The 19,962-nt window shown below is 37.2% G+C and overlaps 2 protein-coding genes across 2 annotated transcripts; both read right to left on the reverse strand.

Moving 5' to 3' along the window:
- Positions 1–1,270: 1,270 nt before the first annotated feature.
- Positions 1,271–12,365, reverse strand: LOC101314325 (GRAM domain-containing protein 1C-like). The gene is made up of 18 exons (XM_004308449.1): positions 12,171–12,365; positions 11,861–11,920; positions 11,156–11,206; positions 10,895–10,960; positions 9,875–9,970; positions 9,639–9,746; positions 8,141–8,238; positions 7,866–8,053; positions 7,404–7,444; positions 6,054–6,135; positions 5,822–5,908; positions 5,682–5,736; positions 5,323–5,389; positions 3,877–3,976; positions 2,807–2,868; positions 2,485–2,524; positions 2,037–2,338; positions 1,271–1,737 (listed from the first exon to the last, which is right to left on the reverse strand). Exons 1-18 carry the CDS (start codon positions 12,363–12,365, stop codon positions 1,501–1,503), a joined length of 1,935 nt encoding a protein of 644 aa, XP_004308497.1. The 3' UTR covers positions 1,271–1,500.
- A 1,778-nt stretch (positions 12,366–14,143) lies between these two features.
- Positions 14,144–14,821, reverse strand: LOC101314610. Its single transcript, XM_004308450.1, has one exon. The coding sequence runs from the start codon at positions 14,819–14,821 to the stop codon at positions 14,144–14,146; it is 678 nt and encodes a 225-aa protein (XP_004308498.1).
- Positions 14,822–19,962: the final 5,141 nt, after the last annotated feature.

Below are 19,962 nucleotides of genomic sequence, written 5' to 3' on the forward strand. Positions count from 1 at the left end.
TGGGTGTACAATTGGTCCATTGCACAGAAAAGAAAATGTTCACCTGTTTATGGTGGGCTGTGAGATGAGTGATTTTGGGTTGGCTAGTTTCATGGAAGGGGAAGAGATAGTTCTGAGAGCAGAGGGTTAACCGAGTGTTTTGGCTAACAGTGATGTATAATGTCATGCAGAGAGTTAACCAAGTGAGAGGAAGATTCATTCGTGTTAAAAGCACTATATCCATTCAGTCATTGCGCTGTGGTAGAATAATTTTGTGTAAAATCTACCAAACCCCATGCACTGATTTTCCGTTAAAACATGACATTATACATCACTGTTAACCAAAACACTTGGTTAAATTATTTCACAACTGATTATTTTCACAGCTAAACTCTTTTCTAATCTCTGTGTGTGTGTGTGGTTTGGGGGGGGGGGATGGAAAACCAACTGTTATCCCCTATACCCCGGTTAAAAGAACGATTTACACGTTAGTATCACTTGAAACGTTTACCAAACTTCCCTTTGACTTTGTCCCCGCTCCGGCATATGGTTCATCATTTGTCAATCCTAAGTCCTAACAAATATAATCACACTTAAAAAACCTTCTAAGATCAAGGTAGGTCGACAGTCCTCCCGCAAAGGAATCCAGCACATCAGTTTCTTTAATCTCAAGAGGATCCGCATGCCATTACCAAGAGCTCGCAAATGTCAAAGCAATGAAGCATGTAGTGATGTAGAGACGGTGATTACTAAATGCCATGATCGCATAGATGGCATAGCACCTCAAGACTCTTCATCATATTAACTTGTGAATGTTCCTCATCACACTAGGACGTATCCATTTGCTCCCCATCTAGCCTTTTAAGAACTGTTTGGCACTCTTTACTAAATAGTTATTTTATTCTATCAATTCATTAATTCTCCATATAAGTGTACAAGAGGCGTGCAGCATGCTTTCTGGCAACGTATAGCTAGCCCAACACAGGAAGACAACTTGGCTTGAGACCGACATAGCTTGGTTTACGGCGCAATGGAGTGAGCTTGTCAAGGCTACATCAACTAATATACTCATCGAACACAATTGATTCTATCAGTAGTTTTTCACCCAATGAGATAGAAAGGTGAGGTAATTTGCCATCTAGAACCCAACGATTATTTGAACAAAGTTTTGCTGATCAGTTACAATGAGGCCACTACTAAATGATTTATAAACACATAATTTGAAAATCTGCACATGATATCTGCACATGATATCTTTAGAACTTCATTCTGAGATTCTTTTTTTTCTTTCTTGTTTTCGGAAATAAGGGTGGCTGCTAGGTCATTACTACTCAGCATTTGAGAACCGTGATTTGTATCCCTAGACGAATATTGTGGCTATTTGAGAAATTTCTCTATACGCTTATTGGTTCTATGTTACAACACGTTTTCTAATTTTCTAACTTGAACAACATACATTTCTCAATAATACCACACAAAGGGAGCAAAAACAGATTAAGAATGAGGATTTACAGCTTGATTTTACTTACGCTTATTAAGATGCTTGAAATCTTCAAGTTGAGCTTTTAGGAGTGCATGTTCACGTCGCATGCTCTCCAGGCGAGCTTCAACCAAGTTCATGTCGTCTTTAAGGGTGTGAACTCGCTTCTCCAGCCAAGTAATAACTTCAGAAGATCTTCCACCTACACCGCTTGTATAGTCCACAGGAGAGTGCACATGGATATGTTGGGGTCTGACTAGTAGCGCAAGTATGCTCAACTACAATCAAAGAAGACAAAACACTTGAGAGTTCCCCCTAAGATTGAAACCTCAACTTTTCTTCAGAAATAAACCCTCAACACCACTCCATTTTAAAACATAGCAGATTAATTTTCCCAAGTTGGAAATCTAGTTTATTTACAGAACTAAAAGATTGTATAACTATAAATGGGAATACCTTAGGTTCCAAAACAAAAAATTCCAAGAAAAACATGATCTTGGTTGCTCATCATTTGGCATGTAATTGCAGATTCCATATATTAATCAATATTTGATACTATGTTAAAAGATTTAATTACCTGCATTATGAAAATCACGGCAACAATGACAACTATGATCAACGGAAGATGGCTTTGACTCCTCAAAGACGACCCGAATTTCATCATATAATCTCTCAACAATGAGGAACGAGTGTAAGCATCACTTGGACTTTCTTGAAATAGACTGTTAACTTGCTGCTTAGGGTGTATGGATGCAGATATCTGTTGTATGGTAGTGTCATCCCTGGGCTCATAAAACTTTTCAGAAGACTGAACCGTCTCTGCTTCGTCTGCAGGACGGACTTCACATTTCTGAACCGTGCTAGCAGTAGGAATACTATCTGTTTTATAAAAAGTGTCATGAACCAATCAGTAAGCAAACTTAAAATAATTGCACAACCAATTGTTTAAATTATGATCTACAATACCAAGGAATCAGATATCTTAGAGAAAATCATTCAATTATGCATATGTACAACAGTCTAACCTTCTGGTTTTTCAAGGTTCTTCTTCAAAAATTCATGTGCCTGAGAAAAAAAGACATTGAATGCACGAAAACTCTCAGGTCAGTACCAAAACTAATAAACTATGACGCACTCCAAATTCAACATGGTTGGATCAACTTTTTTTTTGAAAAGAAACAGCTTTCTATTGAAACAAAAAGCAATGTACGAGGAAGCAGACAAGGAGTTTGCTTTAGATAGCTAAAGAGGGCAGCTACAGATAGAGGGTCAGCAGCCCATCTGTTAATGCTAACTCAAAGCTTAGGGTTGGATCAACAAATTACTAGATAAAGGAATAGATGATACCATGTTTATCCAGGTAGCGAAAACCTCTCGACATTCTTCCAAGGTAGACTGCACTATCTTTCCTGTAACCACAGATAGGACTTCCAATCAGATCAAGATTTAAATTTCTTGAACTGACAATGTCAAGACATTTTAGCAAATACACACATGCTTTTATAAAGTGAAGACATGAGTGCCAACAGTTTTCTATAAAGGTTACTTACATAGTAAAGCTTTATTTTAACATAAATATAACGACACCCCATAAAGATGTATAAAATATAATAAGTTTAATAACATAGACCCATTAATGAGTGACTAATTATGAATCTGTAACACTTAGTAAAATAACATTAAGCACATACATGTAGGGACAGCAAAGGTTGGAGGTCACTATGGGAGTTTAATTTCTGGAGTCTTATATTCACATTTAGGTATCAGAAATGGGGGAACTCATGAAACAGAGACGTAAGCAATGGGAAGGGAAGGAATGGGGATGCGAATACATATCCACAATCACTCTAATCTGGATCAGGGGTTTAAAGTGGGGTAGATTACATGTTAATTCTACTTGTTAGTGAACACAAGGAACTCATGAATTGGAATAATCAGAACTTACAAAATCACATTTTGATTAGATTTAATATGTAACCTGGACTCCTCTAAACTTACTAGTCACTCTGAGTCAAACCAGATAAACTTGCATATCATATTTTCTTAAGAATCAAAACTTACATAACCTCACAGATTGTAACCTCACAGATTGTAATTCCGCTTCCTGACACAATTATCTATCTTTATAACCTTAATTTTTTTATCCATATTATTTATCTCTCTTTTCCTAGAGATTGTACAACTTAAATTCATGGTATACCGTATATTTTACTTGTACAACATCCAACTCTTATATAAATTAACCACGTTGGGATTTGAACATGTGCCTTGACTGTATTTCCAGGTTCAGTCATTATTTTAGAATATTTGGTGTTTCTTATGTTGTTCTTATCATGCCATTCCCTATCATAGGCTTCATGTCAACTCATATAAACAATCATAAACTCATGATCAAGCATGAGACGTGAAGGGCACACCTTTCCATACAGTTCTCTTTGAAAATGCTACATTCAAGTAAATCTTCAAATTGCAGCATTCCTTTGATCCATCAGTATCTCGCTCCACATTCCAAAGCCCCTAATATTAGATGCATCGAAACAAAAGGTGACTAAAGTTTTGTGCAAATACATGTTCAACAAAGATATATATATATACACAATGCTGACAGGTGCGGACGTCCGCACCAAAATTTCCATTTTTGCACCACTTCCCGATCGAATTTCCTCAAACTTCCTTCTAGACATATCTAGATCATCTTGTGTAGATCATCTCTGCAAAATTTCAGCCAATTTGGTGATCGTTAAGGCCCTCAAAATCGAAAAACAAATCGATGGCCTGTATTCTGTCCGGTTCAGGTATATAACAGAAAAACGCAAGTTTAAGGGCCTTAACGATCACCAAATTGGAATTTTGCAGAGATGATCTAGAAGGAAGTTTGAGGAAATTCGATCGGGAAGTGGTGCAAAAAATGGAAATCCGCACCAAAAACTTCGTCCGCACCTGAACAGCTTTGTGTGTGTATATATATATAGGCCCGTTCGAGAACAGATGTCCGCACTAGGCTTAAAGTGCAGACGTCCCTCCGTTCTCCACCGTCCGGCGCCGACAACGGCGCGCCTCCACCCGAGCGGACACTGAGGCATCCCCGATCACTTTCCCTTGCCGGCGGACTCGCCAAATACCAGTTTGCAGCCGAGATCGATCTTGTCTGAAGTTTTAGGTGAAGGTTGCTGCCCAAACCTTCAAATTGATCACGCCGGCAAGGGAAAGTGATCGGGGATGCCTCTGGTGTCCGCTCAGGTGGAGGAGCGCCGTTGTCGGCGCTGGACAGTGGAAAACGGAGGGACATCCACACTTTAAGTCCAGTGTGGACGTCCGCTTCTGAACGGCTCCGTATGTGTGTATACATATATATATAGTCCTTCTCAGCTGTGGACGTCCGCATTTATTCTTACGGTGCGGATTTCCACTTTACACACTTTTCAATCGAATTTTCACATCTGCACCGTCTAGTATTTAGATACTAATGTATAGATCATCTCTACAAAATTTCAGCCAATTTGGTTATCAATTAAGGCACTCAAAACGGTGTTTTTCTGTTATAAACATGAACGGTTCAAGTTCGACAGAATTATGTTCATCCATTAGTATCTAAAGACTAGACAGTGGAGAGGTGAAAATTCGATTGAAAAGTGTAAAGTGTAAATCCGCACCGTAAGAATAAATGCGGACATCCGCACCTGAAAAAATCTGTATATATATATATATATATATATTGATTTCTATTCGATCCAATTCTACAAAAGCTAAATGTGCAATATCACAATCAATAAATTATTACTATAACTTTCAAAGACCTAGTGTAGTCTAAATTTTAAAGGGAAGCTGACATCATAAACAGATAAAGTGGAGAAATGGATCACCTCAACCCGGAAATAATCTCCATAAGGCACATCATTGATCTCTTGTGATGTCTCAATAACTAAATGACTGTCAAACGTCACAAGTACCACAAAAATTACAGAAGAGCTTTAGAGCACTATATTAACTACATGAAAAAAAATGTCATTTTTTACACACTATTATCCTAGGTACATAAAAAAAAAAAGTAGATAGATCAGAATCCAATTCAGCACAATCTGGCTAAACCAAAAGCAAATCCAGATATTCCAAATTCACAAGGCACCCAGTTCATTACTTCATCTCATTCACAATAAAAACATACTGCCAAAACTTATTCAAGAAACATTTTAAATGGTATAGTAAACATCATCATATCAACCTGTTTTTGTGTACTCGAAATTTCTGGAGCTCCTGACAGCTACCAAATTTTGCACCTTTATGACAAAACAAAACATTAGAAAAGACTGAAATATAAAACAAACCACCAACAATTATATATAGCATGATATTTAACCATACCAAAATAGATTTTAATTGGATGCTGAAATGAAACATCGCGGGCATGTCCAAACTTTTCATGCGGGTGCCATGAAGTACACCTGAAATCTGAGAAGGATCACAAAAGAAAAGAGCCAAAAATACAAAAAACAATCAGAACAGTTTCCATCTTTAAGATTACAAAAAGTAGCCACCGCTAAACTTGAATGGGTACATAGTTAACTACGAAAAATTCATCAATCAGAATATTTACCTTTATCTCCACAACTTTTATGGAATGATTCAATGAACACATCATCAGAGAAAAAGAAACGAAAGAAATCTTCAACCTTTATCTGCATGTCAAAAGATAAGCATAAATTCAAGATACTTTTCACAAGTGGAATTGTTATTGGAAGAAAAAACACATTGCTAACTACATATTATTGAACTATTGCCCTCCCTCAACCTTCGATCTAATAAGAGAAACCTCACCTTAGATTTGAAATTACACATTTCCTTGTAGATGTCAATTTCACTCTTAATGATATATAATGGAGCAGCCATAAGCTGGCTGGAACAGAAATATCCTCTTCGGAAGCCAAAGACTAAGCCCAACCCTTTTTGGTCCAAAAGAAGGCTACTTGGTAATTTAAGGGTATTGACAGATTTATTTTCAGTTACAAAGTTTAATTTCAGTTATGAAAATAATAATTGAGTCTAGTGTTTTAAAGAGTCTTGAGTGTGTCTTTATGTCTCTTTAAGTCTTAAGTATTTAAGAGTCTTATTATTAATCAGTTATATTAGTCTTATGGTATTCTAGGAGTAAGGGTTTTATTTGAAGCCTATAAATATGGCTATCTAATGTAATCCGAAGGCAGATTGGGAATGAATTAAGAGTTTATCTTATTGAAGGCTTGGCCTTGTATCCTCTCCCCTAACCTCCCTTATTCTATTTCTCCCTTTTTCAGCTAAGAAACTCCTGTTTCCTCTAAATTCCTTCTGTTTTCTATAATCTCTCAACACTCTCCAGCCCACCCTATTCACTCTCACACTATCTCTTGCTTCTCCCTGCATCAATAGGTGATGCACCATTATACCTCAAGCAGTTAAACAATTTTTCTCCCATCACTCACTTCATTCTTGTCTCCTTGGAGAAAATTATGTTGACTTGAGAATTTAACATGGTGAAAATCTGGTTTTTTGTGGGTGATACTGTGGTGTATGGTAGAGGTTAGAATTGTACCTGAATTTTACTGTCCTTCCTTACTCAAATATGTATCTAAGTTTATATGTATCACGCACTCAAAAGTGGTGCTTGAGAACCACAGAAACTTTCATAATTTTCAGAAAACTGAAAATCCAAGTCAAACATTTTCCTTTTCAAGGGTAAAAATTATTACAGTACAATGTTGATGCAAGATTCTGCTACCACAGTGGCTAACAGGTAAAATGTTGTGACACAGCATTTGGATACCACAAAAACCTAAAGGCTTAAAAGATCAACATTTTGGATATCAAGTCAAACTTTAAGGCAGAATAAAGTACTTGACACAGCAAATTCAATGATTTATGGAAATTATAAATATACTATACGTTAATTGCAGACAAGAAGAGGAAATACCGGAAACTGCGACTCCGCAACCTTTGTATAAAAGTCTGGAACTGCATGTCACATATAACCAGCTCATTATACATTTATAAAACAAAAACTGGAACTAATGAATACAAAATCAGTGAGCATATAAAAAATTACCAAAGATGCAGCAGCACTGCACACAGTTTACTGAATTTAGCTAACCTTGAACCCATTACCAGCATCATCCCTACCCTTTTACCACAAAGAGCCTAGTGACTTGTGCATGAACAATTGTGTCAATCGGAAGTGTTCATATACACACCATTGTCTAAAGACGGCTAAATTCCATATCTTGTTACCACTAACCCTGACCTTGTGTTGGCCAATCTACACTCAACAGACACATAGCACAACCCAAAAACTAATGATCCCCAAGCTAAATGCAAACTCATCTTTGACAAATGAACCAACATTAGCAATTACCCTATAATGTAGAGTAAAACGTACTGTTTGGGGCATCTGAATCTTCTTCCTTCCAAATCAAGGTATCTCTTGAAGATGAAGGTTCACCATTCAGAACTGGTTCTATATCCTCTTCAACAACACCTTCTGGCTCTGGAAGCGACGACAACACAGAATCATCTTCAACTTTGGGTGGAAGCTCAGAATCTTCTGAAATATGAGTATTCGCATTCCTGACCCACATACATGCAACAAACATTGACGAGTTAGAGTGATAGAGAATCAGATATTAGTGCAAAACGCTAATGATACGGAAGTACCTGTCAGTAGAATCCACCTCATTAACTAAGCAATTGGAGCTCTCCACTTTTTTTATTACGATTCCATTCTCTTGGTTTTTAGTCTCGGAGATTGATTCCTGGAGAAGGAAACATGCATTTAAGAGGGAGGAGAAGGAATAAAGGTTTATATAAAGGCACAACAGGGATCAGTCCTTCGCATCAAACTCGTTTCATCTTTTCCATCAAGAACCATAGGCAAGTTGATTCAATTATGAAAATGTAGAAAAGATAAATAACTGCACAGAACTTAAAAGTTTCAACTCATAAGACATGCAAAAGACTGATGATGCATTATACTTAATTTTAACACATGTTACAGGCAGTTCACGTAAACTAAGAGAAGGCGTTTTTTTTTTTTTTCTTTCTTTTTTTTCATGAACGATGAACATTACAGTTAAGGTAAACAACAACTTCATGGTTAAGCTTTTTTACCCATCCCAAAACAGGAAAAAAAAAAAAAAACCAATTTAGTACAGATGACTGCTTTATCACGACCCATATGAGAATCATAATGACGATCAATCATGTTTCTCATATCCCAGGTATCATGCCTGGATACCAAAAAGCAGCCAATCCTTATCATTAACTAAACAAGGAAGAGAGAATAACGAGCTGATGTGACCAAGATCTGTAAGCTGCAACTGACAAAAGGAATCCAATAAATTTAAAGTAAAAATTACTGGAAGCCCTGTTCCAGTGCCTTCCTTGTTCCATTCGACACAGATTCTTTCGAAATGGAAAACTCAGTGGGAGATAGAAACAAAAGTTTTACATCGATGGAGCAGAAACAATGTGACAAACTGAAGTTCAAAAGTTTACAGGGCAGAAAGATTAAGCAAAGAAACCGGAGAGAAATTCTACTAAAGCAGATTTTCAGAGATGTGAGAGCAATGAATTCTTGCAACACTATACTGAATTTTTGAACTTACAATTAAAATGGGTTTATTCTTCATATTGCCTTACAAAGACAGACAAAGTATACTACATTTGCTCACCAGCTACAGATACAACAATCAAGAGTTGACACACCAGAATACCTAATTAAGATTTATCCCTCATAACTCCTCACAGCCACCAAAGATGATGAAATAATCTGGTAAATTAAGTTCTGAAACCAAAAGAGACTGAAAATCTTATGCAAGTAAACTAGTTTGCACTTAAAATTATGGATCTATGGACCTCTCCAGATCCCTTCACAATCTGGACCACTAAGATATCCATCTGTGGACAAAGAAAATATCAATTCTTCACAATGAGAATGCGGTTTGGGCCATGAAATACCCAACTAGAGACAAGACCCAACTACAACAGTATAACATTATTTACTATATCAGCATTCCTCAGTATGACATCATTCATTACAGTGATTCAAGGGAAAAAATGTAACCACTACCTGTTGTTCATTACAGGTTGATTCACTACAGCAGTTGTTTGAATGAATATAATAATATAAAATAAAAAAACCCACATTTCTCACCAGTACCAGTTGTTCTGTAGTCACTTTGGCACCATCAACATATTGCGCCCAACCGTCATTTATGATTCTGTAAGCTTCATCTCGGGACAGAAAGGATGCAAAGAAGTACTGCCAAATCAATAAGTGATGTAAGACATGGAAGTTGATACTGAAATGGCATCAATAAAGGTTTAAGCCAGGGTATATCACCCAGCATACAGGTATACAAACTACGGATCTAGCACTAGCTGCACTACCTTCTTGTCTCCAGCAAAAATTTCTATTGCATTAGGAAAGATCCCTGCCGTCTTTGCTCTTCTCACACTTGTGACTTCCTGGAATGGGATTACTTTCTGAAGTAGAATGAACTTGTTAGTACATGATGAAAATTTCTTCCAAGTTCATAACCAAATTTGAAATCACAAAATATATAGCAACTAAAGTGAAGCAAATTCGAAGCTCCTAAAACAATTTCTAGAACTGACTAGATCCATGGAAAACAGGTGTATTCATCTCCAGGCATAAGGTAGAAACTCCTCCTAAATTATATCACTCGAAAAATGTTTTGAGAACAGTTGCCCTAAACAACCCGACAGGTGTATTCATCTCCAGGCATAAGGTAGAAACTCCTCCTAAATTATATCACTCGAAAAATGTTTTGAGAACAGTTGCCCTAAACAACCCGTTATCCACTTTTAGTGTTTCATCTACAGTGTGATCCAACAATTGTTTCTTAAAAGTACTCAAAAGATACAATATTGATTCCACGAGGCTTTGTGATTCAATCTCAAGCTGGCATGATCCATATAAATTTCTCTCCTTGATCAAATATTTTGCTATGTATAACAAATTAGCTGTCTCTAATATCATAGAATGCCAAAGGTTCTTATAAAGATTAGTATCAGTATGAATAGTTCAGCTCTTTATGTGACCTTTTTAACACCTATATCTATTAATTTATTGGAGATAAACAACAATGATGAAAAGGAGGGAAAGACTACAATTTTGTCTTTCTCATCGACAGAAAGCAGAGAAATTGAGAAAGCTCGCTGATTCTTTCAAATATTCATAAAGCATTCAGCAAGTTTCTGTATTCGTTTTACTTTAGGTAGGTAGATGTTTAACATGATCTATCTTGTGTTATAGCATATTCAGTACTCATGTACAAATGATTGCAAAATTGTAGTATTAATACCACAATTGCAAAACTGTAGTATTTAATACCACAGTTGCAAAAATCAATCTGATAGAGATTGTACATAAGTTGAAGACCATACCTTTGTTTCATACCCAAATATATTCGAGTAAAAGCAAATATGATGAACAAACAGGTACATATGACCCTACAACAGAAACATACTATGTTAGAAGCACTGAAGATGCCAAATCAATCAAGAAAATTAAAGAGAAAATATGAAATTAAACATCCAGACTACAATTGAGAGAATGCTAAAGCAATATAAATACAAAGTAGCACAACTGATATAATTAATAAGAACAAAACTTCAACTCCTGAGTTACAACTTATATAAACTAACCTGAATAAGTATGTTCTCCTGGAATGCACAATTGAAATCTTCGATGAGGGCCTACAGTGAAGAAAGAGAAAAGAATAATGTCAAACATATATTCCAATAGCATACAACTCATACTCAACCTATGAGTAGCAGTCTTAGTGTGTGTGTGTGTGTGTGTGATGGTGATTGAGACAGAGAGAAGAAGAACCCTTAACTTTTTTTTTTTTTTTTGCTAGTAAGCACACTAAAACATCAAGGATAAGAAATATAGATATATTTGAATCAAACGGTTTGAGAACCTAATTTGTGTATATTGCTTGCAGTTATCAAGCAATATGTTAATAGAATTAGCACTGGGAGTCCGTTCGATTTTAAGTTATACCTCAACTATAAAGTGAAGATATCCAAAGACGAACAGACAACTTAACTCTTTCAGCATCAATAACTCCAACATTTAACAGCCCAAACATTAATCCCAATCTATTCATATTGTAGGATCCCTACCCATAAGTGGATTCTAACTCTTGCTCTATCTTATTATTCCTCAATTACATTTTTTTTTTTCATGATAAATTGCCATTAGAAAGTGAAAGAGGAGGGGTGGCAAATTTCTTTTGATCATAAGCACACCGAAACTCAGCAAATTTAAAACAATTTGGATCAAAATGTAAAGGCTTAAACTTGAATGAAAACCACAGCACCGAAAACATAGCTTTGTTCACTCACTTCATCAGGTGGAAGCCGAAACAACTGGCGGTACTCTTCACTCCTCAATCTTGCAGCAGACTGTAAAAATTACAGCAAAGCAAATCGAACACATAAGCACTTTAGCCAAAACAAACACATAGGCATATATTATTACTCATAAGCTCCTCCCTTACTGAAAATAGCTTCTTCAGCAAGTGCTGAATTCTCTAGAACTAAGCTAATTTACAATGCAACATCTAAGAACCCCAACCGGTTTCAGAAGCAAACATTTCAGAAACTAAAGCAGTAAGAATCAGAGAGAATTAAGAGGAAGAAGATAGAGGCGGACCTGATCGGCGGAGGAGGGAGAAGCGTAGGAAGGATCGGAGCGATCAGGAGTGTCGGCGGGGGAGCAGGAGACGAGCGGAGAGGACGAGGCGGCGTCGGAGTCGGTGGAGAATCGGGACGGCGAGGGCTCGACGACGGGGTGCTGCTGCTGCGGCGACACTTGGATCCTATCCGGGGAGGCGGAGGCCACGGCCATGGGCGGGTCGGGTAGGGAGAGAGAGAGAGAGGAAGGGAGTCGGTTGGGTTGGTGGTGGAGTTTTGTGGGGAGTCGACGTCAGTGTTTAATAGGAGGGAAAGAGGAGAGAGTAGTGGAGTTGGGGAGTCAGGGAAGTCAGTTTCGGGGAGACGTTGACCCTTTAGGGGGGGGAACGTGGCGGTATATCGTTATCCGGGGAGAGTGCTTTTTTGTTTTGCTTTGTCGACGCTCGACGGAATTGGTTTGCTGGCTGTTTACGTGTTTTTGCCGATAAAGTAGGCTCGGGTTAGTTGGATTTTTGAGGTTGGGTAGTTGGGCCGTTAAGATGGCCCGAAGTTTTTGGATCATTGCCGAGGCCCAAACTAGACGAGTAGAGGAGTCGACTTGACAATAGCAGAATTGTATGCAGTAACAGAATTGGACGAGTATAGTGAGTGATTAGCAAGTACAATGACAGAATTGGCAGAATTTGACGAGTGAAAGTACAATAGCAAGATTGGACAAGTCTCTCTCTCTCTCTCTCTCTCTCTGAATATAAAAGAGTTTGAATTAAACAAAATATCTAATATCTAGGTATCTATGTGTGAAGGTTGGAAAACGTATTGTCAACTCATGTCATATCGTAATAACAGTTTATCCCTATTTGTGAAATTTTGTTGAAATGAAGTTAGCAGCTGCGATTTGATTGAGGAATTTTTTTGAAGTCCCCACAAGATCAAGTGAGGGATGGTCCTTCCAAGACAAATCAAAGTATGGCGTTGTTAAAAAAGAAAATTAAAAAAATCCAAATATCGTAGATCTATTCGGTCATTCCTCCTCAAGGCAGATCCAAGTAAGTTGGAATCTCCTCGAAGTTGATCATTTTCATGCATGTAAAGGATTGGATAAGTTGGGCCAATATATGTCATTAAAAGAGGAAGAGTGTTCCACAATTGACTATTTTTGAGCCAAAACCTGCCCAAAGTAATTGAATAAACATGTCATCAGTGGAAACAAAACAAAATACTGGTGTCAAGATTTGAACCTCGAAATTTTCAACCGTTGAATTTTAGATGTTCTGGTGTCGGGATTCAAAACCGAAAAATTCTCAACCGTTAAATTTTTATGAGCTACACCGCTAGGATTCGAAACAGGAAATTCTCAACCGTTGAATTTTTATGAGCTACACCAGATGGATGTGATACAATTCAAGTTGCAAATTACTTAAACATTAGTCTCAACTTATATTATTACTCAAACAAAAACAAATTCCGGTGCCATGATTCAAACCTGGAAATTCTCAACCATTGAATTTTTATGAGCTACACCAGATGGATGTGATACAATTCAAGTTGCAAAATACTTAAACATTAGTCTCAACTTACGTCATTACTCAAACAAAAAAAATTCCTGTGTCGGGATTCGAACCCGAAAATTCCAACTGTTGCATTTTTATGAGCTACACCAAATGAATGTGATACAATATAATTTGCAAAATACTTAAATATTAGTCTACATCACATGAGTGGATCGTGCTCGTCAATTTTGAGAAATGAGAGCTCTAAACCTTTGGTTACATCAAAAGATGAAGAGTTTCATAATTGAGTATTTTGAGCCATAACCTGCAATTGAATGAACATGGCATTAGTTGAAACATGAAAAAATAATTCCAAAGTCAGGGATTCAAATCTGGAAATTCTCAACCGTTGAACTTTTAATTATGAGCTACATCAGATTGATGTGATACAATTTAAATTGCAAAATACTTAAATATTAGTCTAATGAATGGATCGTTCTTGTCAGTTTTGAGAAACTACATCTTTAAGCCTCTTGAGCCTATGAACAGCCACCGTCTCCGGTATAAGTTCATGCGAGCACCTCTCATTTGTTCCCGGATAATCATACATCGCCGGCTTATTACTAATCTTTTTCATGGCCTTGTTCCCCATCTTAAACCATTTTTCGATCAATTTGTCCTGGGGACCAACCACATTCTCCTTAGGGACTTCAGAGCTTCTAATCCACTCCACCAAATCCCACGACAACAAAAACCCCATACCCGACATGTACTCCACAAAGGGATCCATGCTAGCACAAGGGATAACAAATCCGTAGTACAAATCCACCCTAGGCAGTGCCTTGAGCGACAAGGCAAGTGGCTCGAAGCGAATGAAAACGTCGTCGTCTGCCATCATGATGTAGTCGTATTTACGCGGGAGGAGTAGTTTGGGGAGTGAGAAGTAGGTGTAGGTTTTGCCGCTGTTCATGGTCTCAGTGCAGTTGAGAATGAGGATATCATCAAAACGAAGCATTTCAAGGGCGATTAGGGCACGCTGCTTGGGTTTTGTGAGGCTGCAGAAGACGAACTTGAGTTGACGTGGATGGTGGCGCGGAGAGAGGACTGGACGTACCCCGTAGACAAGGGGGAGGAAGTGGCAGCGGTCGTAGTTGTCGGTGCGGGTTAGGATCCCGATCATGAGGTTGAATTGGGTTTGATTAGGTTTACGGTGGATAATTTGAAGGAAGCATTTGGTGGAGGCTTTATAACTTGAACATCGAAGAAGATGATGAACAGCAAGAGAAAGAGAATGATTGAAGATAATGTAACTAAGACTATATATATATATATATGCACTTGTTCCTCGTGCATTGTTTCTCATTCTTTCTTGATCTGGGTTCTGTATCTGTAACTTATCCAATGAAGTATATCTGACTTGGCACTTTAGCATATCTGACTTAACACTTTAGCATTGTATATATATAACACTTGATTTATTATCAACAGCTATCTCCTCGACCAGCACTGGTTCTTCGCGATGAGCCGATGAGCTTTTGTTCTTCAACGTACGTCGTACATATATACCACTTAATAAGGATTTGTAATGAAAATCTGTGATCACTGATGGTCTTAAGAGAATTGGGATATGATCAGATCACGAACTGCCTCGGTTATTGATGTTTATATGAGCATATCTCATATCTGAATACAGACTATAAGAAAGTTTTAATTTGTGCATGCAGAACTTCTGGTAGTAGAATATGAACACAAGATGAAAAGACACAAATCTTTTTCTGCCCTTGCAGTTTTGTTGCAAGTGCAGATTGGATTTTGGCTTGTGAGCCCATACAATTAATTACAAAATTCTCGTCCCCTTTTTTACTGGGAAAATTTTGCTGTGTCGGAGGGCATAACATGCCTACTGGAAACACAGGCATAATTTGCAACCAACCACCCTGCTGAACCTCCCCCTCCTTAGTGATAGGCTTGCTATACCGTTCGGTATAGCAGCCACACCCTTTTTACTGTACTTGTGTATCGGTATTTATGACTCCATCAAATAATCTCCACGGCATTGTCTCTTTTCCTCAGTAGCTAGCTATATTGCCCAACAGGGTCAACTACTGCCTATTGTATGATATACTGAATCAGTTCATGAAAGGTGACATTCATATATATAATATATGGCTCTGGTTGTGAAGTTTAACAAGAATGCTACCACTGAAAATGAGGCAGTATTGGAGAGTACGTACTACGTAGCATGATATGTAGTACTAGACTAACTAGAATTATATATGTACCGCACCAAATTCAGATACAGATCAATAACTTTTTTTCGATGAAGCAGATACAGATACAAATCAACTTAGGAGTAAAGGTACGTATTACACTTTTCCGAAGTACACTTGGGAGAACTACACATGATATCTCTATTATTTTTTTCTCTAAGAATTAAGCCAATTTCGCTTATGGAACTGTCATTTGATTAAATTTTCAAAAACCTCCCAAATGCCCTTTGTTTATAAAATTAGTAGAGAAAATTTCTCAAGAAGAGTAAAAGAGTAAAATGATAACAGAAACCAATTTCAACTGGATTTCTTCTTCCACAAAGAGTAATGATAGGTGAACCACCATTTAAAATTCACTTTACGTGGTAGCTGATGTGGCATATCCACGTCACTTATTAATTTCTTATTCTTTTATATTTCTATTTTTCTTTATTCTGACAATTCTCTTTTTTCTTTTAGTTTCTTAGTTTTATCTTTTTAACCCTATTTCCCTTTTTTTTATCTTGTGATCTAATCTGCAAACATCTTCAACTCTCTTCTGTTCGCATATGACGAAGTCTTCTATTCTAAAAAAATTCTGCAACGTCTTTCTATTCTCTTTTGTCAAATCTCACACTTCGTTTTCAATTGATCAACTCCTCTATTTGATTTTGGTTTCCTCACAAACCACCACTTTGGTTGGTTTTTTTTTCCTAGTTCGTGTATGAAATACAAATAAAATGTTTGGAATTAGAGTTCATGTAATGTGGATTTGAATTTTGGTTTAGCATGGTATTGTGTTCTTCTTGGATCCTGAATCATCTCTAGAACTCTTGTTTAAATATAGCTTCAACACTTACTAAAGGTATAAAGTTCTAGTACGTGTAACTCAAAGCTTTCATACACTTCGACCAATATACCTAGATCAATAATATGGATGAAATCAACACCAAAAGCATAGATTGAGCCAGATGATGTCTATATATACCCATTTTATTTGGCCCCTTTAGCCCCTTTTTCTAGCAATATATTGGTGAGAGAGGAGAGAATAGAATCGAAGTTGGACGTGATGGAGAGGAAGACGGCACAGATCAGAGAGAAGGTTAAAAGTTGAAATCATGAAAGTGAAAAAAGAAATATGAATTTTGTAATTAAGAAATTAATATAAAAATATAGATGAGTGCCTAATATAAAAATTAGGCTTTGATGAAGTGGCTATACCCACATAAGGTACCACTTAAGGTGGACTCTAGGTGGTTCATATATCATTACTCTTCCACAAAACACTCTTAGATTCATCACGTACAATTTTAACTTCCGCTCCCTAGTCCCTAGAAACCAAAAAAGACGTGAGGGAGAAAACTGGGGCAAACGGGATTGCGGATCTCCGACCTCATAAGCGGTTCTATTGTACGTTTTTACAAAGATATTTTACAAGGGAGTTCATGCATTTCGGTTTTGGTCGATCTTAATACCTGAACTGCTGTGATCGAAGATTGCAAGAAGTCGATCGATTTTGGAGGCTTTTTTTTTGGGTCGAGATGGAGGTTTTCTTTTTGCTTCATGATGCACAGTTTGAGGTTTAGTAATTTGAGTATAGTTGCCGATCTCTACTCTCTTCAAAATTCATGGTTACTTTTCAATACTGAAGACTACTTCTAGCCATATTCACTAATCCTCTCTTCCTTTCATGCAGTGCAATTTAAGAAATTCATACTAGAGTTTCTTTTTGTTAAACAAAAAACAATCATCCATCAATATATCAATCTTACGCATGTGCCATGGGTAAGTGTTTCACCAGTTTAGGAGTGTTCATTTTTTTTTTGTTACAAAAAGTTTAGATGAGAGCTTGGTTACGCTACACCACTATCGTCAAGGCAAACCTGCAACCTCAACCCTGAAAGACTGACAGTGGACACGTACCTGTCACACCAGCCTCCAAGAGAATTTACAGATCGTGAATCAACGAGACCTGTTAGTAACAGGGATCGAACTTGGATGGGGTCTCCATCAAAAACCCGTCCTTGCCAACTGAGTCAAACCTCGTTGGCGGAGTGTTCATTCTTTTGTCATTAACCCATCAAGATTTCACTTCTTATATATATTTTACATGATTACCAACATATATCGTTCTCAAATTCCTTCTTTCTTTTTTTTTGGGATTTTGGAGTAGTGGGTTAAAAGTCAGTGGGAAAGATATAGTATCAAGGAAAAGAACATTGGTTTTACCTTTCACAATACTGCATACAGGGAAGAGATAGATCAGAGAACAAAACACAAGATGTGAGATATGGAGAGGCACAGAATCTCTCAATTTCATTGAAAGGTATTTTACTTGCCGTTAGCTATTAAGTTTTGTTAGTGTCAATAGTCGCTGCAAATTTCAGTCTCTTAATTATTATTATTATTTTTTTTTTTTGTCGCTGATATGTATTTTACATTTTTACTAATTGCCGGTCATGATATATAGGCATCAGAGATCAAGCATGTCCATTCAAATGTATCTAAATTTTATTATGTTTCTGTATACTCACTACCAGAAGAAAGACTTTAGCCGACGAAAAATAAAAAAACCAGGCCGACGAATTATTTTTTCGTCGGCTAAATTTCCCTTTATTGGCTAATTAAAAATTTTCGTCGGCTATGGTCAACTTTAGCCGACGAAATTAAAATTTCGTTGTCTGAATAATTTTTTTCGTCGGCTATAGTCTGTGAACTTTAGCCGACGAAATTTTTAAAAGTTTAGCCGACGAAAAATATAATTTCATCGGCTAAAGTGCCTTAATTTCGTCGGCTAAAGTGTCTTATATTTGCAGATCTGAACAACAACTCATCTGGGAAAAAAAAACTATACGTAGAACCTTCAAACGCAAAAAAGTCATGAAATAAGATATGACCAGAATGGTGAAATACGTCTACAGTTGAAAAATCACGGTATTCTGGTAAAGTCTTGGTGCCGATAGTTGCGGTCAATGCAATTTACCCTTATTATTCACTATGCTGCAGATTTGATTTTTGGTGTCCGATTGACTATTGTGATACCTTTCCGGAAGCGTAACGGCGCTACGAGTCAAACTCATCGCTAATGCCTGGATGTATGGGCCTTTTTGGCCATCCGAGTTCGTTTAGGGCTTCAAAATGCAGTTTTCTTATTTCCGATTAGAGTTGACCATTTCGATCGAGCCCTTAACGTTGTCGAATCCAGTTGAATTTTTTACCATAGACATCTTTCGTCATAATGATCATATCGGACGGTCGAATTTTGGTTTGTAAATTTTAGTCATCGGAATCACAACGTGTCTACTATTTATCGTTATTATTTCCTATAGGGAGCCCTATCGTCAAAAGGTAAATGTCTCAAAATTTTTATATGGGCAGTTGCGTCTCATCTACGTGAGAGTTTTTTGTGTGGAAGGTTTGACCAAACCACGTAATATAGAGGGAGATATGAGCGTTTTCGTGTGATAAGTGACGATGGATTAGGGTTAACCGTTTCGATCGAGTCCTTAACGTTGTCGGATCCAGTTGAATTTTTTACCATAGACATCTTTCGTCATAATGATCATATCTGACGGTCGAATTTTGGTTTGTGAATTTTAGTCATTGAAATCACAACGTGTTTACTAATGTTGTATAACTTGTTTAGTAGGTTATACGACTTTGTGAACCAACTCTATATAGGAAGCAAAATTATCAAAAATCTTGTGAAATAAGATGTGTTCAGAATGGTGAAATACGGCTATGGTTCAAAAATCACGTAAATCAGGTAAAGTCTCGGTGCCGATAGTAGCGGTCAACCCTATTTACCGTTATTATTCCCTATGGGGAGCCCTATCGTCGGAAGGCAAATGTCTCAAAATTTTATATAGGCGGTTGCGTCTCATCTACGTGAAAGTTTTCGTGTGGAAGGTTTGACCAAACTACGTAATATAGAGGGAGATATGAGCATTTTCGTGAATTTATAGACTTTAGCCGACGAGATATTAAAAAAGTCGTCGGTTAAGGTCAAAAATTTTTGGGCGGTAAACCAAATTTGGAGGAAAATTTTCAAAGGACTTTTAGCCAATGAAAA

This window comes from Fragaria vesca, linkage group LG7, assembly GCF_000184155.1.
Source record: "Fragaria vesca subsp. vesca linkage group LG7, FraVesHawaii_1.0, whole genome shotgun sequence".
NCBI classification, from domain to species: Eukaryota; Viridiplantae; Streptophyta; class Magnoliopsida; order Rosales; family Rosaceae; genus Fragaria; species Fragaria vesca.

Bases quoted from the DNA above. Each gene is read 5' to 3' on its own strand.
- LOC101314325 (XM_004308449.1), bottom strand. From the start codon at position 12,365: ATGGCCGTGGCCTCCGCCTCCCCGGATAGGATCCAAGTGTCGCCGCAG. The intron at 11,207-11,860 runs GTGAGTGAACAA...TCTTCACTGTAG, and splicing joins TTCGGCTTCCACCTGATGAA to GCCCTCATCGAAGATTTCAA. The intron at 6,136-7,403 runs GTATTTCCTCTT...TTTGACATGCAG, and splicing joins TTGCGGAGTCGCAGTTTCCG to ATAAAGGTTGAAGATTTCTT.
- LOC101314610 (XM_004308450.1), bottom strand. From the start codon at position 14,821: ATGATCGGGATCCTAACCCGCACCGACAACTACGACCGCTGCCACTTC.